Source organism: Larimichthys crocea, chromosome VIII (genome assembly GCF_000972845.2).
Source record: "Larimichthys crocea isolate SSNF chromosome VIII, L_crocea_2.0, whole genome shotgun sequence".
Taxonomy (NCBI): Eukaryota; Metazoa; Chordata; class Actinopteri; family Sciaenidae; genus Larimichthys; species Larimichthys crocea.
The window spans coordinates 14238378-14263706 of NC_040018.1; the positions used below are offsets into that span (position 1 = coordinate 14238378).

General features: G+C 41.8%; 1 protein-coding gene across 4 annotated transcripts; it reads right to left on the bottom strand.

Moving 5' to 3' along the window:
- Window positions 1–234: 234 nt before the first annotated feature.
- rnf111 (ring finger protein 111) lies at window positions 235–24699 on the bottom strand. 4 transcript variants are annotated; one of them, XM_010737621.3, is made up of 16 exons: window positions 24291–24684; window positions 23845–23929; window positions 20504–21448; window positions 15879–16011; window positions 10181–10335; window positions 8943–9134; window positions 8338–8723; window positions 7623–7875; window positions 5451–5814; window positions 5216–5341; window positions 4907–5024; window positions 3972–4052; window positions 3519–3614; window positions 3130–3216; window positions 2563–2666; window positions 235–1807 (listed from the first exon to the last, which is right to left on the bottom strand). In XM_010737621.3, the coding sequence occupies exons 3-16, from the start codon at window positions 21363–21365 to the stop codon at window positions 1690–1692; spliced, it is 3075 nt and encodes a 1024-aa protein (XP_010735923.2). In that variant the 5' UTR covers window positions 21366–21448; window positions 23845–23929; window positions 24291–24684; the 3' UTR covers window positions 235–1689. The 4 variants fall into 4 exon arrangements, with proteins under 4 accessions (XP_010735923.2, XP_010735922.2, XP_010735925.2 ...); XM_010737620.3 differs by having other exon boundaries at window positions 24025–24684; XM_010737623.3 differs by lacking the exon at window positions 3130–3216 and having other exon boundaries at window positions 24025–24699.
- Window positions 24700–25329: the final 630 nt, after the last annotated feature.

The window sequence follows — 25329 nt, forward strand, 5'->3', positions numbered from 1 at the left end:
TTATTCTACAAGAATATATCTTGCAAAATCATGTATTATTTTTTTTCCAGGGTATCTGATTAGACTATGTTCACCACTGATTCGTAGCTCAAGATGTTTTAAAGATGTGACTCATATCTTTTTAAGTATCTGAACTAATACAGAGTCATAATCACAATGTTCTCAATAACATTTCATAACGCCAACATTCATTCAGACATCAGATTTTCAGAGGACATCAAGGAAAAGACTCCATTAAGAGTTATCCAAGTTTATTAATATTATTTTTTAAAACTAATATAAATCCCACAGAATATGATCCTGGTGCCTTTAAGTCAATGAATGCATGGATACCTGCTTTAAGTACTGCATTTCAACACTCCATTCAAAATATCTTTTTTTTTTTCTTCCTTTTTTTTAATATTCATCAGAGTGGAAATACATGGCCTCAGTGCACTGTCATATTCACTACTACTCTCCTACCTTTTTCTCTCTTGTGCAAGTCTATGCGATAGTGAGTTAGTCAACAGTATTAGTGTTTTTTTTTCTTTCTGCAGCAGCCAAAATGGACGCTGCTGTTCAACTACAGAGAGACAAAAGGGAGGGTGGATAAAATGGTTTTTGAAGTGTGAGAACAAACAGTAAATATTTTATCCCAAATTGAGCTGTGTATTTCCTTCTGAACACGCACGCACGCACGCTCACACGCACTCACAGGAAATTAAAAGTCAACGCCACTGCCAGTATCAAACGAACAAAATGATCCCAGGTCGCAGGCTTATGTGAAATTTCTTAGACACATGTAGACCTGAGATCATCTTACAGAAACCTTGTTAACCATCACAGGCCCCGTCTGCGGGAAGGAGCCCCCAACAACAAAATGAAGAAAAGGCTTCACAGCAGACCCCAACAAACGTTTGGGTTAGAAAGAACAGTCATGAGAGGGACGTGACATTCTTTTTCTGGTTCTCTAGAATACATCGGATGATGGCGATAACGGTGTTTTAGTCGAATGAGGTTGCTGGAGGGAGGTGGAATCGTAGCAAAGCATGTGCATATTCTGGGAGGTGAACATCGGAGTTTATTTCCACTCTAGGAATACTGGGTGTGCACTAATACAGCAGCTGATCTGTTAACATATTTCCCTAGTTAGGAATGTCTTGATTTACTTAAAAAACATCTTTCACTAACAATCCACATCTTCTAAACATAAACTAATCAATACAATGATTGGTAAAATGAATCCTGCAATGATTTTTTTTTTTTTAACTGGATGCTGACATTCTATTCTAGTAAAGCGAGGCATTGGGTTTACAGAAATGCATCTTTACTAGAGCAGCTATCCTCACCAGCAAGTTGTTAGGCCGTGTTAAGCCCACGTTATATGTGCAAAGAAATGCATTGCAAGGAAACATGCAGAGAAACAAAACAAAAATGACACTTGAGGAAACAATCAAAAGCTACATAAAAGCTTTATAAATACAATAAAATCTTAAACCCTTAATGGAGAATTCTAGCTGTTGTAGTAATATGTGATAGCTGGCACTCTAGGCTCAATGCTTTTTTGTCAGATGTTTTTTATTTTATTTTCTCGTAGTAGAGCTGCGCAGGTAATTCATGCCATCTTTGGTTGACTGCAGTACTGAAGAGAAAATTAATATGATCTCAAAATAAATTTTCAACAAAAGGGGGGGTGTTAGAAAAACAGCATCAACTCTCAGCAGACAACTGCGCCTCAATGTCCACTCTGCAGATGGGGCACTTCTTATTGGTGAGGAGCCACTGATCCACACACAGCTGATGGAAGAGGTGCATACATGGTAGGCGTCTGGAGGGGAAAGAGAGGCAGAAGAGACGGGAAACAGCCTGTAAGTCACATCTGTTATCGAATTAACTTGTTTTTTAAAAATCAGCCTACATACATGGCGTGTCTCCCTTCTATGATCAGCAGGACACAGTGTGGTCCACCTTGTCTCCTGGTCTACTTGTTGCTCCCTATCTGTAGTTTTTTGTCATCGTGGTGTACTGTGTGAATAACTGCTTGAATTAGTTATCCGTTTAAAAGGTTAGTTAGGTCATAGTCTATGTTTTTCTTATTACACCAACAATGATTTGATCCTATTAACACATATTATCTGTGTTGTCAGAGCCTAATGTGCTGTAGAGCTTGTGTCCATGTTTAATGGTTCAGACCACAACTATTTAAAAGAACAAGTCATGTAGTGTGCTATAGTTTGAAAAAAAAACAAAAAAACAACAGAGCAGGATAAAAATCTAAACGTGACAATCACTTCCTTTCATGCCAACAGAGGGCAGTCTTTAAACTTTAAACCTGACTGAGTGCCAAAAAGCAGTTCCATAAGGCCAGTCATTTTAAGGCACTCGGGGGTTTTCTGTTGATTACTATACCTTTGGGTTTTTAAAAAACAAAAAAACAAATCTCGAGAGACGGTGGCAAAATGAAACAGCTACACCTGCCATCCCAAATGTGTGTGTTCACGGGCTCACAGACACACCCCTGAAAGCATAATTGAACATACTCAACAATGTGAGCAACAAACACCCAAGAGGGGAGCCGTTTACCTGACGTCCTCCCCCTCCTCCAGTATTGACAGACAGATGGTGCATTTTTCTTCTGTGTCTTCATCTGCCCCCTCATCTTCGTCTTGCTTACCATGCAGCTTTCTCTGTTAGCGGGAAACATTTGGAAACGAGACTTTTGATATGCAGCATCGATCAGTAACGCTGCCTCAGCAGATTCATTACAAATGGTTAATAATCCTATTAATCGCTCTCTGTTAAACACATTAAACTGCTCAGCTACGACACTGCGGTAACTTTACAAATACAAATTAAAATTATATAAATGTATCATAATTTTCATAACAAGGTAACTGTGTAGAACAAACACTTGAACAAAAAAAACATTAAAATCTTTAGGGGACAGAGAGAATGGTCATTTTGTCCTGAAAACAGAAAGAAAAAAAACAAACACTTTCTATCTCTTGTCTCTATATTAAAACAAATCACAGTTATCCAAATCAAAGTTATTCTAGAGCCGAATTCCCTGGCCCCCAAGACTAATACTAACATCTACTGTACATGTGAGCAGAGACATGTTTCCAAATTGATTTGTTCATTATTTCTCACCGATTCTGGGGTTGCGTGCATATTTTTCCCAATAGATGCCCAAGCTTCAGGGGTTAACTCTTGGTCAATGTCTCTCTCCAACACCTTCTGTATTGGGTGGCAGGGTGTTAGATTGCTTATTTAGTTACATTTGGAAACCTCTAAGGAAACTTTTGCCCAACAACGTCTTCACAGCTGCAATCTCACACACTACAGTATTCTGCTAAATGCTGGCAAAAACATCAGACGCTTGAAATGAGCACAAAAGACCACTGTGCACTCTGTCCCAGAATAAACTGTAACAGACATGCACATCTATACACAGTATCTACAAAATCCAGTATATAACAATGTATACATAGCTAAACACACTCACACACACACACACACACACTCTCACAAATCCTCACCTTTTTGTACTTGTGTGGGTAAGTGCACCTCTCTATGGTTCCCTGAGAGGCTCCTCGGTTCACAGTCCCCAATCTTTCCTCTAAATGCAGCAGGTCCTGAATGGAAGTAGTGTAAACAAACCGCTAAGAGAATGACAGATGTGCACATGTACGCTTTGGCACAGAACAGCAGTACACCTGGACAGACGGTGTCTTGCGTCTGTGCTTTTTACCACCTAAAGCTTGGCTTTTCATTCAATAATCCCCACCAGTTTAGCGGTTGAAGTGTGTGACTCAGAGAGTTATACTTGTTTATGTAAAAGTCAATTCCTCTCAGAGCTCGGGGCGGTTCAAACCAGCAACATTATGAATAATGGCCGATTTGCTCTGCCAATTGAGTTACAGCAGTCTGGAGTATAGCGAGACGTTTAACTGAGTGAACTCCAAACTCTAAAACAACAAAACAGCCCTCACCTCGTAGGTTCTTCCAAAGCCAGTCATTCTAGATGAGATGTACCGAATGTGCGGGTAGGTCACTTCAGATATGCCAGTGTGCTGCAAGGGACGAAAGAAAACATGACACACAACACATTCTGTTTAATTTGAGAAAACATTGTTTGAAATAATCTCAGCCTGACATAAATGATTGCACTTTTTGGATCGAAGGGCTCCTCCTATACTTTCTCCCTGCTGAAGGCACCTGCAGATTCAGGTGATAATTATCCAACATACCACGTATCGGTTAACCCTCTGAATCTTATATTCTGAATGTCTGTGTAGGCCGTTAGTGCTGGTGGCAGTTCTGAATCTAAATGTTAATGAGTTCTAAGGAGATAATTTATTTAAAAACAAAGCAGAGGGGCCTCTCAGTGTGTTCACATGGCAACTATATCATGATGAAGGTCATGGATGGGTACAAATTAAAACTAATGAACTCTGCAGAGACTGTTCATCAACATTTGCTTTCATATCCCTTGATTATACTTCTCTACTCGCAGTGTGCATGCTGCGATGAACTGTGGAAGTTCTTAGCACATTTGGAAAACAGCAGCCTGACTTTATGTGCGCTTGAATCAATGCTGCAGAGGGGAACTGATTGTAGAAGACAACTAATGTTTGGACGTTTGAGACTGACCACGGGGAAAAAAAGCAATAACGTCGGGAAACTGTCGACTGTATTTGTGCAGGATTTGTCCCAAGGCTTGTGGATGTGTTGAGTGTGCACTTGAAATGCCTGATGAGCTACTATTAATTGCTAATGCATTATTCATGTGGTTCACCAAACCATCCTTGAAATAACTTGTGTTATAAATAAGGGGCCAACACCATTAATCTAAGCCAGACTTTGTATAAAAGTGATTCTTTCTCATTTACGCTAATGTATGCGTGTGGCTGAGGGTTCCTCTCACCATGAAGGGGATGGGGAAGTGGTGCAGTCTGGGGGGAGGGTGGTAGTGGGGCAGGTGGGAGTGCAGGTGCCCTGAAGGGTATGGTGCCACGGTCACTCCAGCCTCGATGCCAAGTTCCCTGTTGACGAACACATTACACGTGATCAGTTGTCGTTACATTGAAACTTTCTCCCATCGAGATGAACATAAAACCAAGGAACCGCTGAGTTACATTAAAAATGCGAAATATTTGATTAGCTGACATTAAACTTGGATTAAATCAGGACTAAAACCAGCCATCTGCCGAGCCTCATCGCCTCTGATACTGACCATGCTGTTCTCTGCTCAGGCTGGCGAGGGTGGGAAGACATAGTTTGTGGCACATGGATGTGGTGTCCATGGCCGTAGTTAGGGTGCATTCTGTGGGGGTGTGGAGGCGGACGCTCATGTGCTCGTCTGCAGAGAAAGGAAAACACAGGTTCACATCTTGAGTCTTATCTTTTACATTAATATGGAGAAGAAAAAAAAAAAAAGAAAAAAAAAAACGCTAGGCGATGGTGCTCACGTGGGATGCTGCATCATCCTGCGCCTCTGGACCTCCATCCTCTGCAGCATCTCGTGTTGATGAAGCCTCTGCACCGAGGCTCCAAGTGCCGGTATATGGTGTGGCAGGGCCTGGTGGTCCGTAGGCAGGTGCTGGGCCAGTGGGGCACTTGAACTAGAGAGGTGGTGGGTAGACAGAGGAGGGGGAGGTGCAGGGGGCACAGCGTGGCCTGAAGGATGAGATGGCAGTGGTGGATGAAAGGTGACAGTGTGGGGAATAACATAATCTCCTTGAGGAGGGGGCTGAGATGTGAGTTGGGGGTTCCCATGGGAATGAGGACAGGCGGAGGAGGGCTGATGATGCAGTGAGCGTGCTAGGGGGCCATCTGGGTTTAAGGAAAGAGAAGGGAAAAAAACATATTTAAACAATAAAGGCTAACACTCTTTTTGTCATTGTTAACAAATCTAATGGACCAATTCTAACATTGTGTATTTCTGTCACAGGTCACAAATATATACTTTCAGTCTTTTGTGTGAGTATTTATGGCAGCAGGAAGGTGTATATGGCAAGGACTGAAAATAAACTACAACAATGTGGCTGTTTATCTTAGTGCATATTTTTTATGTTAGGTGTTTTTTCTTCCACAGTAGCTACATGACACAGAGGATTACGCTACATCGGGCTTCAGCTACGCAGGTAACATCTGCCAATGGGATCAATTAGTTTTTGGTGTTGATAATTTTGCAGGATTTGTTAACATAAATATAGCGTCACCAGAAAACGACAAAAACATTAGTTACCATTCACCTCAGGCATGTCAACATGCGGGCGAAAGGGTTCCACATTTGTTCTTTATGCCAGCAGAGAAACATTTGGGCTCATCATGAAACAGACGATGCCTTTGTGGCATTTTTTGTTGTTGACACAAACTCTCTCCTATTAATCTGACACATTCTGGCAAAGACAAAACGATCCGAGTCCACTACTGTGAGTCATCCATTTGATAAATATTCATTTTAATTTCTACTAATCTTCTAATCCTTTCTACTTGTCTGAGGCACAGTAAAATGAGGAAGAGCGACAGAAAAGAGGGATGTGAGCGTAGGTACCAGCAGCAACTAACTCTCCTACCACATCTGTGCCAGCAGAGCCTTTTGACACTGCCTCACTCTCCATACTGAGTTATTCTGGAGTGAACAATTAACTACCCCTTCCTGGTACAGCTCCCATAGCACTTGGCACATTAGTCATCAGGCTCTGTTTAATTACTATTAGCAGGAAGTTTTAGGAGTTCAGCTGTCTGCCAATTTCAATCAATTTTTTTAATGTAGGAGCTGACACTTCAAGTCCAACTGAAATTAACTTACATTTTCTTTTGTCTACTACAGCACATAGTAACAGTAATAGTTTGGTGTGTTCTCCTTTAAAAAAGATTTACAAAAGATTTGGTCCCTCGTTTATCGCAGGGGATAAAAATAACCCGCAATAAACGAAATCCACGAAGTAAGTTTTACAATTATTATACATGTTTTAAGGCCGTAAAACCCCTAACCACACACTTTTATACACCTTTTTACACACATTTTGTACAGTACTCCCTTAGTTAATCAGGACCCACAACACATGTGGGTTCTCCCTTAGCCAATTTAGGACACAGCACACAATGCGCGTTCATACTGTACAGTACGCTGTAAAAAAAGCATGCAAAATTACACTAAAAAAATCCGCAAAACAGCGAGTTCACAAAAAGTGAACCGCGTTATAGCGAGGGACGACTGTATATACTTTGGTTTCATAATGGCCGGTTCTGCTATCTGTCTATGTAGATGAATACTTGATTATGATATTTTCTAATATACCTTTTTTTTTAAATTATCTTTTGTTTTTTATTATATGTGGATGTTGGCATATTTGTATGGATACTGATTGTATACATGTACATAGAAACATTTGTGCCCACATATTTATTAAAGTACGGACATTTATGGATGAATTTGTAGGTAGAGCTTGGTTTTCTCTCTTTCTTTGTATCACTGGGTGCTTAAAAAACACAAAATAAAAAATAATTGCAAAAAGATGTAAATATATAGTGGTGCTATTGAATCATGAATTTATTTAAACTCACTGTTTGATGACTAAATGTGATTTCAGTTAAATCTCTTTTCTTGCACTACATGAAGGTGGTGTACTCACAGGAGGGGTGCATGTAATGTCTGCAGGGCTGGGGTTGTGTTTGTGGCTGGGGCTGAGCCACCATGGAGGAGCTGAACGAGTCCACCGCAGCTGGCTGGCTGGGCCCAGGGGTGGCCTGGGAAACGTAAGCAGGAGGCCGTGAGGTGGAGCCTGGGCAGCACGGGTCAAAAGCCGAGGTGCTGCCATGGAAACTGGCCCCACTGTTTCCACTGCTCCGAACACTGCTGTTGCTCAGGTCCACTGGCAGAGTTTGCTGTGGAAGGAAGGGAGATGTTATAAAGGAAAGAAGAGGGACAAACTTCTCCTGTGGAATACTAAATGAGACTTCTTTGAAATCATCATCCCCATTCAAATACAGTCAACGCACAAGTCATACACAAATCATCCGCCATATAACACGTTCAGTTAAACCTTCATTTACCTGGAGAATGTTTCTTTCTGAAAAGAATATAAAGGATCCCTTGTGTAGTGCGTTTCCACTCAGTCTCTAGATAAATGCATTTTCAAGGCGAGAACTCATCTCGAGTACTAACAAGTACTGGACCATGACCTTCACTAACTGAGAGGGAGGAGGGTAGAATGATGCATAGTGAAGCTTAGATAAAGGAGTAAAGGAGAGTTAGCACAATATAAAATGATGTAAGATCATTTCAAACACTTTTCATTTATGACTCATTATAGATGAGTGACTAATGAGTAATCAGTATGGACATACCTGGTCATGGTAGTGGCCTGTGTTGCTACTACTATTGTTGCTGCTGCTGCTAACTCCAGCGCAGGGTGCGGGCAGAGCACTGGGTCGTTCCACGGGGCAGCTCGGCTCTTGAAAGGGCAGGGTGCCCGGGGGCTGTGGTGCTGGGTGATGGACATGGTGGATGAAGTGGTGAGCGTTGCCGTGTCCGTGGCTGTGGCTGTGCTGAGAACCAGTGGTCTGCTGGGAGGACGACGCCTGCAGGCAGCTTGAATGGGAGTGGCTCAGGGACAGGTGACCAGGGGAGGGCCCTCCACAAGGGGAGTGCTGCTGACAGCAGGATGGGAGTCTAGGCATGGCCGTCCCTGCGTTTTCTCCGCCTGTACCTGATAAACCGGGTCTGCCGTCATCTGATGAGAGTAAGATATATGATTAGAAAAACATAGGATGGGAGAGCAGGTTAGCATTTTCAGGCACAACAATGATCTATATGGCGTCATGCGACTACACAGTATTTATCAAACTATCAGCAGCTGAATCATTCTTGGACCCAAGCTGCCTCCAGAGCAGAAGAGTGCACATGAAATGGTCTAGAGCAACTCGTCTCAACATGCCATGTCCTGTCTTACCCTCTGTGGCTGTGCGAGTTGAGCCACTTGGCCTCTGTGTGTGCATACTTTCAGGTATTGAGCCTGGGCAACTAGTGGAAGGGCCTGGGGCATCATTGAGCTCTGAGGTAGAGGCATGATGGGAAGATGATGAGGACGACCTGACTGTTTGGGGGTGAATGCTGCTAGAGGTTGTTGGCACAACAGAGAGATCTGTGGACAAAAGAAAGGAAGGAAGGATTAATGACAACGTGTAAATAATTTTTTTTGCCGTCGGACTATGGGTTTTTTTTCCCAAATCACCCACACTTTGTCTGAGGACAGGGAATGTTCTACACTGTACGGATTGTAAAGGTCCCTGTTGTGATTTTAGGCCATAGAAATAGACTTCATCTTGATTTGACTTGGTCTGAAAAAAATAATAATAATAATAAAGAGTCCTGACATGGATTGTACCATGTGTGTACTTGTCTGCAGAGGCTTAGCAGCCATCGAAAAGAGCAGACGTTATTAGCATTCCAGTGTGTACACCCCATCTGCTTTTCATATTCACAAATTAATTTCCCCTCTCTCTCCTAAGAAATGCAAATACTCTAATACTCGCTGCTCTACCATTTTACTATCTGTTAGAGGAGTGGGCTGATAAAGACACTGACACTGGACTTAAGTCACACAGATGCCTGAGGTTACGAGCAGTCCTCTTACAGAAAATAAAATATTTGTGTTCTGTGGAAAGAAATGCAAATAAATGTGGCACTGCCCGAGGTTAACATAGAACAACAAGCTCTTTATTCTTGTCACTGTGTGGTTAATTGATGCACATTAGAGTTATTAAAACATAGTATGAACCCAAGTTTTTATTTGATTAGTTGATTTCAAGATCTGTTATCATAAAAAATATTAAAAGAGATTAATCTAATAGGTTTTTTTTCAGTGATACTAAAGATATTTTTTTATTACTTGATTAAATTAATTTACATAAACTAAATATAAAATATTTCTTGTCAACTTTATTCACAAAAACAAATAAAGCACAATAGAATAATGGCTGCTGTGTGATGATATTAATAATAATCAACCTTATTTGTCAGTCACCTGAAAAATATAAGCTTCACATGTTTACTTTTTCATATCTTTACTCTAGCTTTAAAGCTGAGCCCAAGACAGCCTCCAAAAGATAGTAACGTCGGGCGCAGGTGAATGGAAGAGGTTAAACAGACAAAGTACATGGATGAAGAACCTTTCACATGTATTCTTACCATCTTCATCCACAGTGAGGTCCACCACCTCCCCAGCATTCTGACGCAGTGGTTGGATGACGGTAGAGAGTCTGTGACGTCCACGTGGCTCCTGGAGACGATTCTGGGAGCAACTATTAGCCCAGATCCTGCCAAGACCCCCTACTGAGCGTGACCTGTAGACACAGAGACATACAAAAAAAAAAAAAAACTATTACGGCCAACTGCAGGAGAGGATTGCCTCTCTCACCAGAAATATTCTCACAGCTCAGCGAAGCATTTGCTACTCCACAGCTAGAAGAAGCAATAGTGGACAGTCCTGACAAAAAGCCTGTAGATCTACCTAGGGGGTTATATATTTACAGCAGATTACAGCAAATTTGATTGTACATCAGTCAAATACGTCATCTGTGACATTTACCTTTTGTAAAGAAGAAATAATACCCACATTCTCGCCACTGTCATAGCAGGAAAAGCACTGGTGTAACTATTAACATTAACAATGCCTGAGATCAATCTGTATGTCAGTATAATTCCAGAGATCCTAGCCCTGACACACATAACTGTAGCCTTTATTAAGGTTATTAGTTACATTTGTGTTTGACAGGAATGCATGTTGCCAGTAACGAATGGCCATGATGGAGCTCTGCATCCACCTTTCTTTTTTCTATATCGAGCTTGAGTGGTCTGTACCACCCTCAGCCTGCCGTCAGTCCTTAGTTTTTTCTTCTTTTTAATTTTCTCTCTCCAAGGCTCCTGTCGCTCTACCCATTGCTCTCTGAGACTGGAGTGAGAGGCCAGGGAATAGCTGCATTTCCCCCCACAGTGCCGTAAAGCCAGGTGATCAGAGGGAGGAGGGATGACCCTGAGGGACAAGAGACTAGAGACTGTATGGGAGTGCCGTAAAGCTGGATACCATGGAGCTTTGTGGCTGGGGGATTTCACCGCTGTTCCCTGAGAGCATTTAAAAAAAAATACACACGAGCAGAGGGAAAAGGCCGTATACTTAGTGCCAAAAGCACTACCCGGTTAGCCACTATTTCATCATAATTATGCAGCTTTTGGTGTGTCAAATTACATATTATAGATTATTACCTATTAAATCATAGAAACAGAAATTGTGAAGCGATTCAATAAATCCTTATTGGAATTATTTTTCTCCTTGTGTTTGCATGCATTTCCTCCAGGCCACAGACAGGTCAGGTATCAATGTAACACAATGTAACAAGTCTCTCTTTTGCACAGCCTTGTGACAGACTAGCAACCTGCTCATATATTTAACTCTTTGTCCTGCCTTTGTGAATCTATTCCTCATTATGCGGAGGGCTAAATGCTGAAAGAGTTTAGCTTTGATCACATTCCTCTGTTGTATTTTAATGCAGGAAATGCCTTCCTCTTTGCTGTTTGTGATAAGGGGGATTCCCATTAGCTCATACTGCCTGCATCCAATTCAGTTTCCTGCGAGACATGCTGCACAATGCGAGTGGAATAAAGAAGGAAGCTTATTAACTTTTCATACTTCACAAATCACTAAAGCAACCGTGTGCCCATATGCATGCATAGACATACACACACTTGACTACGCACAAAACACACAGCAGTGAGGGTGGTTAAAGCAGAGGGGGGGGGCACATAGTGGTTGTGTTGGGATCTAATTGGCCAGACTCCTCTGCTCTGCTCTGGGTGGATCCCAGGGAGCAGGAGTTACCACTAGGGAGCGGTTCCTAATTAAGTAGACCTGGGATTATTTTGTAAATATCTGTTTACCACCATGACCCCCTGAGGGTGGGGGGGGGCAAGAGCAAAACAGTATATTGTAAACATGAACACTATGGGAATGGGTGTCTTGGCAAAGCTGAGGTTGTGCCAAGCCAACGTGCTGTGAGACACATGCCCCGGGGATCAGAGGTGGGCTGAAAACTGAGGGCTGAGCACTGCAGAAATATACTGTAGAGTGAGCTGCTGGTTTGGGAGTTAAAGGGAGTGAGATCATACACGGCCGGAATAGTACTGTGTCAGAGTGGTAGTCACGGCACCGAGCCTTGCACTGACCAAAGTAATGCGCTTGTCTTCACAAAGGATACGATGACGTCACTTTCTAACTCTTTGAGTAGAGAACTGCCTGGTATAATGACTTATTACACAGCAGCATGCGCGCCCTTTATGTTGTTACAACATGTTTTGCTTGACAATGTATGTTTGTTTAAACAAAGAGCCTAAAAAATTGGGTAAGTAGCTTTGACTTGCATGCTATAGATTTGTATTTTAGGTAGGTTGTATTTTCGGTTAGCTATTATGCCTTCTGGGTCTCAACACAGGCACATCATGACTATTTTATACATGGACTGGCTCCACACTGGAATCCTGATGTGCTGTAGACACAGTAAGTCTAACATTCAACATATTTTGAGGCCCAACTACTATACGTGTCCTTTTTTTTTTTAATTGATCCATATCAGCTATGTAATCCTTGTTTATTGTAACTCATTGAACTCTGGCTAAGCCTGCTGCCAAACACGCCCCGCAGAGCACTGTTAAAAACACTGGAATGTTCTCTTCATGCACTGCTTCGCAAGTGAGCGTACTGTGGAGCGGCACAAATAAACAACAGCCAGCAGATAAAGATAAAGATATTCATACTGACAGCATGTCACTGAGCAACGTGGGAAGAGCAGGTTTGAGTTCAAAATGCGATGCTTTGCATCCATTTCAGAAACATTTTTAACCATGACCTTAAATTGCTGCTGTTGGCTGAAAAACTGTATTTGAGCGTCCGCATTTTGTACAAGCTGAGTCCAAATACTGTTCACAACAAGTTACAGAGAGACGCTCTGTCTACAGATGTTATATTGAACACTACTATACACTACACAAAACACAAAGGAATGGAGAGAATTTTATTTATTAATGTAGCCATATTCTAGGCTACATGTGCACTGTGCATCTGAATTATATGGGACAATGTACTACACTCAGTTTAGGTAACCCTGTAGCTAAAACTAATGTGGCCTAACAGAACAGCACTGCAGTATATCCTCCTGTCATTGCACATAGTGTTTAGTTTTGTTTAAACTGTTTTTTGTGAGGTGTTGAGTCATCTTTATGGTCTTTTTGGAGGATGTAGTTTGTGGTTTCGTTGAACTGTTCTGTTCAGAGAGGTGTTTCTGTTACAAAAACAATAAATACTTTCTTGGATTATCAACACACTATTACACTACCAAAAAATACAAAGCTGGGGTAATGATATGCAGTGTTGTGTGTGTGTCAAGCACACGCATTGTGCCTAATGTGACATAAACTACACACAAACGTTCATTCACAAATCGGACCATGGGCAGTGTAAACAAAGCTTCCATTGCTCATTCTGTTGGTCTCCGATTCCCCGCCCTCCTGCTCCCCTGCTGCCCATCCCCCCACTCAGGGAAGCTCATCCCTGCATTCTCTAGCGAGCCAGGACATCTTTTAAAGTCAGGAAAACAGGCAGATTAGACAAGTCACAGCATTCCAAGCTCGGTACAATCAATTCTGGGAACTATTTATTTTTTTTCAGATTGAGATATTACTTATACATTAATATAAAATAGGGAAGAAGGACAAATACTGTGTTGAAGACGATGGTAATGGCAAACAGAGGTTAACACAGAGGCAGAGGTTTGCGAATTGAGCTGCATAATCGCCTACATGGGGAATTAGGGGAGTATTAAGACAGGAAGTCATATTATGAGAACGGGGAAATAAGATCCTTAGTGGGGTGAGGAAAATGGAGTGGGCTGCAGAGAATGACAGTGGGAGCTATCTCTTGTAAATGTATTGCTTTCACACTGTAAATATTTAACAGTTTGCTGAGAAACAGAGCGCTATGTTCCAAATCTCGGATTGTCCACACATTAATATTCAACTACATGTTTCTTAAAGCCCTTATCAACCACCATATTCAACCAAGTCCTTTAAAAAGGGGACCATACCAGTTAGGGGTGTGCAGTAACAAAGATAGCATAGCCATGATATGGGTATGCAGTGTGTTGCAATTGTCATTTCACAAAATCTAAAGGATTAAATCAAAGCTATTCCCACGAGGTGGTGGGAGGGATGATTAATGAATGTATGATGTTGTGCCCAGAGATTTTCCGCTCACACATCCTTCTATCATTGAATCATCAGCACATGCAGCAATGTCATTACTAGTGAAAATCTACTACTATCTCACTCCACTACCACTTAAGCTGCCTCTCAATGACACAGGCTAATTATGAGCCTTTATTCACAGAAGCAGGAGTTAGCTTTATGTGTGGCGTTTCAAGAAAGAATTAAATAACAGGCACTGAGCGGGTCCCTTCAGAGTGATGTGGTTTCACTGCGATAAACAACATGCAGCCTTCTTTCTCTGTGGCAATGGAAGCTATGGAATCCACGAGCAAAGCAAACTCACCGGAGCACTACACTGCACCCCACCCTTCCTGTGCTCTTTCACCCTGAGAACCATATGCATGCCCTTTTTCCACTTATAGCTTCTACAATGGCTACACCTAAATGCACACCCTAACACATACTGTGGTTGAGGTATTAATTGAGCTGAAGACCATTTCACTTACAATCGAGCGTCTATGTGGCAATGAAAGTGTTGAAATCAGGCGCCTCTCTTCTTTATAAGTAATTGTCTTGGAATAAACTTTATCATTTAAGTAATTAGTTATAGGATGTGTGATGCTCACAGCCACTGTTAGAGAGACGACATATTGTTGACCACCATCCCAGTTCACATGTAGCACTCCACCAACAGCAGACATTAAAACATTTCAACTTACAGCTTTAGAACATCAAAAAACTAAAAACAAAACCACAACCATGCATAGCAAACAACACAAATAGTTTTACCAGTATGGCCTAGCAGTATATAAAAATGGGGTTCTTCGTATTCTAAAGAAAGGGGAACAACACCACATGACCAGTCATGCAAAAGACACTGAGAAGATGCTTGTCCTCAGCCTCAGGCTCCAACAGACCTGATTACTCACAAGAGAAAATTGCTCTGAAGAGACGAACAACAACATTCGTTGATCTGGCTGAAGATTAATTTACAGTTATGTAAATAAACTGCTCCTTCAATTTTAGTCCTAGTGGAACCCAAAACTCTATACTAACTATATCCAGCAGGACTATAAAAAAATAAAAATAGACCAAGTGGGTTACACCATTCCTTTTCAAGGTGAGTATAGGTCCTTGTTGCCAAGACTTGTGATAAAGGTGTAGGGTTCAATACTGAAGGGGTTTTAAACAGCTGGAAAGATGGTTCTTTTCACAAATCTAGGATGTCTATGCAGTAGATAGACACAAATATTTTTGACATTGGTGCTATATAACCAGAGAAAGGGGCTGTGGCATTTCCTTTTGCTCAAAAGACAGATAATCTACAACAACCAGAGTGCAAGGAGGCGCACTGGACCACTAAATGCTCTGGCTTGTGGAGTTGGGAGTTTGGTTGCTTCGTTTTGACTCGTCCATTTTCAAGCATTTTCAATTTCTTCCATTACTTTCCCAATGATCTCACTCTTTGATGAAAACTGTTTCCAAATAAGTTTGAAACTTTTTCTAAACACTATATTTGAGCCACAGTCCAACTTTAACTTACCCTAGATCATGCAACAAATTGGAAAAATGTCAGAGTACACAGCCAATATAAAATTCATATTCAACACCTTAAAAAAGTTGAGGTGCCCACCTGAAACCATCTCCGACTGTGACGATCTCCACCTCACTGTCTGTTGAGGTGACGTTGATCTCCTCGCTAGCAGGTACAGCAGGAGCTGGAGCTGGAGTTGCCTCAATGACCACCACATCCTCATCCAGAGCACCTGAACACACCAGATGAATTTAGTATAGCACTGACGCACACACATACAATCTGACAAAGACTTGAAGCTTATTCTGACGACTCTTCACTTGATTTTAACACTTCACGAGAGATGCACCCCTGTATCTTTATGTCTCAGTCTCATATTAAATGAGTAGCTCAGCTCGTGTTATGAAAATATCCAAAAAAGAGGGAGAGAAACAGAAGGAGGTGTGGTGGAGCAAGCCGGCGTGTGTGCAGAAGTGTAGGTGTGTGTATGCATGTGTTTGAAAAATAACTGAAGGGAACAGCAAGGTGAGCAGATTAAAATAGTTTGTGAATAAACACTAAAATAAGGTGGAGCTGCAACTGTCATTTACAGTCAGATTTCATTCCGTCTAACCTGAAGGACTTTTTTAATGAGAGATTTGTTGAGAGTGAGAGAAGCTTCTGTAACCTGGTTAAGTTTTTTTTTAAGTTTTAAGTTTTATTATGAACAAAGAGGAGTGATGTTTGTGTAAATTCCAACCGGAAATCATATTCGGAAGGTCAGACCTCAAAAAACAGAATCAAGAAAATTGCAGTTGGTTCATCTCTGCACTTAACTACACACTCTACTGTCAACACATTAAAGTGTTGTGAACAGTTTGATGACTATAAATAAAACCAATATGCATTTTTGAGGTTTTTAAGTGCAAACAACAAATAAACATATTCAGATTTGTGCATAGTTCATATGCATAAAACTCAGGTGCCTGGAGAAGTTGCTATATTTTATGGCCCATATTATCTTTTAAAGAAGTCTGTCCAGCAAAGGATAAACACCCCGTGTTATAAACAGTGACATGTAAGATGACTCTTGCATATTTAGCTCACCCAAAAATGGGCCTGTAGTATTTGCACTTTGTCAACTTAACTTCTGCTGCATGACTTAAGTGGGTAAGGTTCATTATGAAATCAACATTAGCCACCGAGGATGTGCAGATATTGCAATAAATACTGACTCACACACAAATGAGAGAACTACATAATCATGCATTTTGAGTTGAGCATTCCTTACTATATCCACTCATGAAAACACTAAATGATGCACATCAGAGGGTATTTAGAAGAGAATATACCCAATGGCAGGTATATTCCAAAATACTGTGCATACACTGCACTACGCTGCTGCATTTACTGTCACACAGCATCGAAATGTACATCCTTTTATTTCCAGAAAGCATGTGCTCCATTTACTTTGGCTTATTCTAAAACCAAGCAAGTTGTTTGAGTGGCCAGATAGTATTCCTCTAGTTTCATCATGGTCTAACAGGAGAAATGAGAAATGTAGGTCATCTGTGCTCAACTCTGTTGGCACTGGGATTGGCTTTTTTCCCTTCAAAGTTCCCAATTCTGCCCTGTGATTGGCTCCCTATGCAACAGATCTGTCTTCATCTCTGCCTGGACTTAATACCTTGATAGCCCCCTAAGGTGTGTTCACTAGTAGACCTATATGGTTGCAATGAGAGATCAGACAGAAGAGAGTAGGGCATAGTTATTTTCTCAATGACAATAGATGAAAAGATGGAAATGATTACAAATGTAGACCCTAAGGGCTATAACAACTACATCTCTTCTGTCAAAACAAATGTCATATTTCAAAGTGAGATGCAATCATTGAAGATCCCTGCCAATACTTCAACTCTAGGGGTCCTGCATTTGTATGTATTAATGCACACACAAGGAGCCTACTCAAACAAGTTCAAATCATGGCAAACTCATCTGAGACACATGCAACATTCTCTGTCCTCAGCCTTCTCTATGGAGACACTACTAAGTCGTTGGGAGGGCGATGAGGGCAAAGCGTCCCCAAATAGATTCTGTGTTGTGTTTTTTTTATAACTTAACACTCAAGTTAATCTACTGGTTTATCCTACGGTTCAAGGCCAGGCATAAAATCTACAGTTTTAGTCCTTTATGATGGAGATCATACACAGCATATAGTCATGCACAATGAAGGTTTGTGCTTACGGCCTTCGTGCCTGTTTCTAATTATTGTCACAATTTCTCAGTGTAAATGAGAGCTGCTGACTCATGCATCTGGTGTATGACTCAAAGTTACAAATTCTCTTCTACAATCGTCCATGTAAATCTTGAGCAAACCTTATATGGCAGACAGTATATGTTGTAAATATTTTTCAACCTACATATTTGAATCTATATTAAGAACAGGGCATTTAGATGCTAAACTATTGCAGCATAAAATGTTGTTACTGTGTTTGTGCACATCACTAAGTGACTTGTCATGCTAGTAAAGTCCCTAATCCCCAGTGTTATTTCTATTCCAATTGTCTCCTGAGTACTGCTGCTTAGCACCCTCTGCAAGTCTAGCTGCCTCTGGTGAAGGCTGCATGTGGTTACACAAAAAACAACCCCTTACCTACAATCTGCAAAGTGTAACCACTGTGTGGTTAGCTAAACAACACCTATTACTACTCCTAGCATGACTATGTAACTATATAGTGTTTCTGAAGCCACATGACGTGCAATACACCCAAGACCTTTTTTAAAACTGCCACTGATGATGGCAGAGATTTGGTGTGAGGAATTGTCAGTATTTTATTTTAGATTTGATTTTATTAAAACAACAATCCGTGTGTGACCTGCATTCAAAGTGAATTGTTTATTCACATTTAATATCTTCCACTGACCTCAGGTTAGAGGTAGGATTAAACCGTTTCCTGGCTACATCACACACCTGCTCCAACTCAGAGCATTTAGAAAGCAGGTTTCATCACTTGCCTTCTTGCTTTGCCCCTGCTGTAAACAAATGCCTAGTTTTCCCTCCGAGACCTGCTGTTTCTATGCAAAGGCTCTCAGTGTCTGAGTTCTCTCCCCCTGCTCTCCCACCATAGAGGCACAACAACTAACTTTCCATTCTCCCCTAGGACCACAGCAGCAGAAATATTGCTGAGGCTAAATGGCTACATGAGGAAAACAATGAACCAAGGTAGAGCTAGGGTTTTCTTTTAAAGAATATACGGACTCCTATTGTAAATACTGGATCATTTCTTATTAGAAAGTAGGATTTTATTTGCACATTTTGTTGAGAATGTAAGCAGGAAGCTATGGTTTAGATTTAAGAGCTGCATAACCATGTTGTTCCAACAGGTACAGACTGCAGTTTCCATTACAGCCTGCCAGGTGTGGGGCCCTGAGAAGCAGAGGGGAGTAGCTATTCCTTTATCAGCTGGGTCCAAGCCATTGCAAAAACATACAGATACTATTCTTATGTAGACCATGTTTATGGAAAACTGAAATCAAAAGCTGGAACACAGTTTGTTACATTTTTCTCCGAGTTGTTTTTTCATGTGGCGCTGCGAAATGGAGGGCAAGAACTATTTATGAGCGTGTTTGCACTACGCAAGGTGGACCTCTGTTTACTTATCCTTCCCTGGTGGAGAGCCACAATGAAATCAGCAGGTGTGGAATGAAAACATGAGGACTCTTGATCCTGCTTCAGTAAACACACAGTGAGATCACTTAGAAACATCACACTTCTGCTTTATAGCCAATTCATTCCTGATTGTACAGTGACAGGAAGTGGGAGTTTAACTCATTTTTAAGTCATTCACTTAAAAGCAGCACTACACTAACGACCTTTTTTGTGATTAAAAATGTAAGACAAGCTCTCATTGCAACACGCATTGACCTCTCCTCCAGCACCACCCATTTCTGTTTTTCTGTTCTGCTTTTCAGTGCATATTAATTCACATTGCATCAATGTACTTAAATTAAAATATGTTATTTCATGCTGGATTGGCTTTTGTTTGTGCAACGTTGTAAGATCGGCAGTTCAATCTCCGGCTCCCTCCAGTCCACATGTTGAACTTTCCTTTGGAAAGATACTGATACCCCAAATTGCCTACATTTGTGGTGCACCATCTTGCTTGTTTTATTATAATTATACCAAATCTTTTTTTTTTTTCAAGACTTTTTTTTGGCCTTTTTGAGCTTTTTATTTGACAAAGACAGAGAAGTGACAGGAATGTGGGGAGAGAGAGATGGGGAATGACATGTAGGAAAGAGCCACAGGTCGGATTCAAACCCTTGACCGCCGTGGCAAGGACTGAGCCTTTGTACATGGGGCGGATGTTCTACCAACTGAGCTAAACAACAGCTCAATTATAACAAATCTATTAAACTTGTGTTGTCTAATAGTCTATAAATCATCTAAACTTTCTTTTACTGATCAGTTAGCAACTACTGCTGCCTAAAAATACAGTCACATAATGCCTGATCCTGACTGCAAAGCCTGGCCTCTGTAGTCCACAATGTCATGGTGATCTTACTGCGATGACACAGCATCATGGTCCTTAAGCCTTTCCTATTGGTTTACAAAGCTTTCAACCATATGACATAGCCTACGTAAACATAGCTCATACTGGAAAACGACATATCTGGGAAGGAACGCAGAAATTACAGTGCAACACAAAAGATACAACTACAATTGAGTCGTGGTTTATAATTACCTGTGGCAACAGTAGCACTGTTGGGCTGGCTGCTGGTGCTGCTGACATCTACATACAGCTCATCTTCTGCTTCGGTAGAAGAGGGGGAGGACGAGTCACTACTCACCTCATTGCTAGAACTACTGCTGCTATGGAGTAGAGCATACTTCCTACGTGCAATAACTTCACGTTTCTTCCTCTGCAATAGTAGTCTCTCCTTTTGCTTCTGAGTCCGCGGACCCCCTCCGGGAGCTGTTTTCACAAAGCGTTTCCTATGCAGAGGCCGCCGGCTGCTCAGACACGGCCGTTTCAGCAGCACTGGCTCCGCCTCAGACCGCACCCACTTATGAGAGCGATTCCCCCGAGTTCGACCCAGAACAGGGCGCAGGCCAACTCCGGTGGCTCCTCCTGTTGTCAGGGCAGGAGCCTTGTGTTGGCCCCCTGTTGCTCCAGCTTCCCCCTCGTCCTCTGAGCTGAGAGTGTCCGAGTCCCCGAACCGCAGGCTAGAGGAAGGGGAGGAAGCACAGTCACTAAAAGAGGACTCGTGATTATGCTCGTCCTCACTGGGGTGTTGTAAAAGTTCTACCCTGGGACGCTGAGGGGCCAGTGAGCTCTCACTGATGTGGCCCTCCTTCAGCGAGCAGTCTGACGGCCCTGCCTGTTGGCCTTTTCTTTTTCTGCGCCCGGGGAGGCTCCGCTCTGAGTCTCTATGTGTTGGCAGATGCCTGGACTCGCACAGGGTTTCAAATTCGCTGCCTGCCTTTCCAATCACCTCCATGTTGTTAGGGAAGCTCTTGGCTGCCTCCATGGGCTCTGGGTTCACCAGTGGCTCCTTCAGATGCTCCTGTCTGCTGGAGGCCTCAGATGGCACCTCACTCTTCATGGTGGCAGGTCTGTCCTCAAAGGGCAAACAGCAAGGGCACTCGCATCAGTTCCTAGGCGTCTATCCACTGCATCTCACAAAATCTAAAAAAAAAGAAAGAAAGAAAGGAAAACAGTTAGAGATGCTCTGCTGCATGACCTTTCATATAAAAGGCTGATTTCACAACAAAAAGCAGTGTTCACATCTAACTATGATTCTGACTAATGAGCTAACCCATTGTATCTCCTAACTCATCCATAAAATACAATTCCGAAATGAACAGTTAATTCAAATAATAAATAAATTAAAAGCAAGTCACCAGCAGCCCAGTGACGGACTCAGGCAGCTTGTCAAGATCAAAGGAAATACGACAATGTGATCAGAGAACACATTAATTAGCTGCTACAGTGTACTATAAATATGACTGAATCTTAAAATTATGGAGTCCGTTTATCACACCATCACAAACAACATTTAAATGACCTTTAATGAATGCATGTCTTCACATTTCGCAGGGACAGAGGGAGTATCGCTGGGCTTTGGTGGAGCATCTCATAAATTGATAATAATTAATAAATATCTTTTTAAGAAAAGCCCACCCAGGAAACCAACTTTAGTTTAAACAAGGGACAACATGTTTAAAATAAGAATAATAAAAAAAAAGATGATATAATATCTACACTAAACTGCGCAACATTAACCCTTTTAGAAAACAACTCAAAGCAGAGCAGAACACATCCACTTTAAAAAAAAGCTCATAACATCCCTCCATGTTGTGAAATGTGTTAATTCTGCCTGTTAGTACAAATGAAGACATTGTGAGTGAAGGCTGCTGATTAAAGATAGGAAATAAATACCCAGAGGCTGAGTCAAAAGTCATGGCTGAGTCAATACTGGTGTGTTTGCTTTATCGTTCATCCCAGGCAACACATTTCAGACTCAATAAAACTGGGACATCCACCATGAAACTGATTCTCAGGTTGATGTCATGACTTTGGGACAGTTCTGTATTTGTGTTCACTGATACTCCTAAGAGAAAGGGACTCTTCAGGCATGTTGCAGTGGGAGAATTTTCACAGCGGTGTAAAGTCTCCCGGATCACCGTCAAATTCCAGCATTGCCGAATTGTAGGCTCCTTCGGCAATACAAGAAAAACTACTTGAACTTTGAACTACTATTTCCGCAGGCGATTGAGCAACACACTGTACCAACCTTGTGTGTCCGAAGTGATAATAAGCAACCCAAGAAAAACAAAAACTAATACACACTTTGCTTGTCACATCCACATTATTTGCTGAGACTAAACTAGGTAATTTAATCTTCGTCACAAACAAAGCCTACCAAACATGGTCAAATGCTACATTTACGACACGGTGTTGCTTAGTGAGGCCTCGGTAGTTATCAAATTCAAGTCTAATAACAATTACAATACAGTACGCAGCTACAAAAATTACTACAGAGTCCTTACTTTCCATCTCTCTGGCTTCTCAGCAAAAATGTAACACAACAACATTCCCTATGGTGTTCGCTGCAGGGTAATAGTGTGCATGTGTTAATGTGCAGTGATGAATGTTGCACTGCATCGGAAATGCTATTATAGACTTAAAACACATTAAGCGATGTCATTTTAATATTCACTCACAACTAATTCCAGAATAATAAAACGCTACTTGTCAACTTCTGAGCAATGTGGCTGATGAGGTTCACGGTGCCAGGTGATGCCTTTTCTGAAAGGCATTACTACTTACCATCTACAACACACACACCACAAGGCTCTGTGTGTGTTTTTTTTAAAACACACAACTCACTGATGTTTGAGAGTCCTTCAGATGCCACAGAGAAAGCTGCGCAATGACATGCATGAATTCAGGGGGCCTCAAAGGACAGCTCTGAAGGAAGGTGGTGGTGGGTGGTGGTGGAAAAAATCCCCATGCATCAAGGCTGAACCGCACAAATGTTCCATAAACAAGATAGAGATAAGTAAGAGATGATGCACATACAACCAAGTCAGCCGGTCGCAGCTACTCGTGGCAGAAAATATATGCTGTAACAGAAATGGCAACAGTAGCTGAACCAAATACAAGATGTACGACTGAGACAGGAGTGCTGAGCTGCTGCTAACGATACCTAATGTGCCTTCTTCCTGTGAAATCTATCAACCACTCTGACGAGCCAAGCAATAAAAAAAAACAGAGCTACATAGATTTATTTAGTTTGACAGCATCGAGCCTGAAACTGGGGCTAAGCATAGTTTCACAATTACAATAAGCTTCGGCTGCTGTCTGTCTGTCTGTCTGTCTGTATCCCACAAACGCTGCTCAAGTGACTCAGGCCAGAGACACTGGTGTTAACGGAGAAGCACTAAAAAAAATCTGAATATATCCAATGTTAGTAACTCAGATTATTACAATAAGGGATCAGGAGAGAGTGGACAGAGAGCCACCTAGCCTGACACATAACGTTACTCCAGCAGACAGAAGACAACAAAGACAACACGTACCTGAGTCTAAGTCCTTTTTTTTTTTCTTTTCTTTTTTCTTTTCAAAATGTGTCACCGTCCCTTTTGTAACATGTGAGGTTAAATCCTGTGAGGAAATAATGACAAGCGTTAAAAAAAAAAAAAAAAACACGGGCCACTTGTCTAAAATGTTAAACCCTCCGTGTAACTAGGCAGGCCTACATAGAAATCGCGATCCGAGGACGGTGTGGAGGCTGGGATTGTGAAACTGACAACACAGTCCCGGAGCTGATCCGAGAAGCAGAGTCGAAGGCAATGGGCCCTGGATGGCTACGAGCTAAGCTAACATAAAGGCTAGTCCCACTTTACTCAGCAAATACCCGGTTACACTCAGCCCGCTTTGACCCGCAAACCAACCCTGTCGAATCTTAAAAGCTAGCGCGACCTCTCTGTTATGTTTCGATTTGACATAGATAGAAATGTCTCACTATTAGCCCTCGACGAAGTTGCCATTCCTGTTCCGAGGCATCCACTCTTGTTTACCCAGCAGGTCGTCTGCTCGCCTGGCTGCCGCACGGCCGCTCACCGCCGCGCGGGGGCGCTGCTTCGCTTCCAGCTAACTGACACTTTGCGACACTTTGCGACAGCTCGGGTTAATCCCCCTTTTTTTTTTTTTTTTACATTTCGAAGCAGGGCGTGCTGGTTAAAAAGATGACACGTGCTTCTTCTGCTTGTTTTTATATCACACAAAATAAAAACAGAATGCAAGACTCTTCAGGGTTGTTCTCATGTGGACTGGTGATCATGTACGATCATGCACCGTTGTTTTGCATCTAATCCTCCATTTCAAATACCAGCGCGCCCACTAGCGGATAAAAGTGTGGAGACGCGACAGCCCCCAAATACAAGATCAACGTGTGAATGCACGGATTAATGACACATCGGTGATTTATTCATCTAGTGCAGTGTTTTTTCAAGGAGGAACCATAGAGAGCAGAACTTTCAGCCGCTCTCCCCTTACCCCTCTTTTTATCAACCCACCTGTTAGCCTTTTCCATCTGATTCAATTGCATTGTCCTATTTTAACCTGTTTTTATGTTGTATTCTTGTAATTTGATACACTTTTATGGTTCTTTTTGTTTGTTTCTGTTATTTGCTGTCTACTCTCATTTATTTTACGGTGTCCTTGGGTGACAGAAAGGCACCTATGAAATAAAATGTATTATTATTATTATTATTAATCCTGGTCCTCTGGGACCACTGCCCTGCGGCATGTTTTAGATGTTTCCTGCTCCGGCACACCTGATTCAAATGAGTGGCTCATTATCAGGCCACTGCAGAGCTTGATGACGGGCTGATCATTTGAATCAGGTGTGGTGGAGGAGGAAACATCTAAAACATGCAGGGCAGTGGTCCCCGAGGACCAGGATCTAGTGTATTAACACTAATAATCAGAGGGGAACGTGATAAAGCAAATCAAAAGCAGAAATCACGTAATCTATTATTACATATATCTGACAAATACTG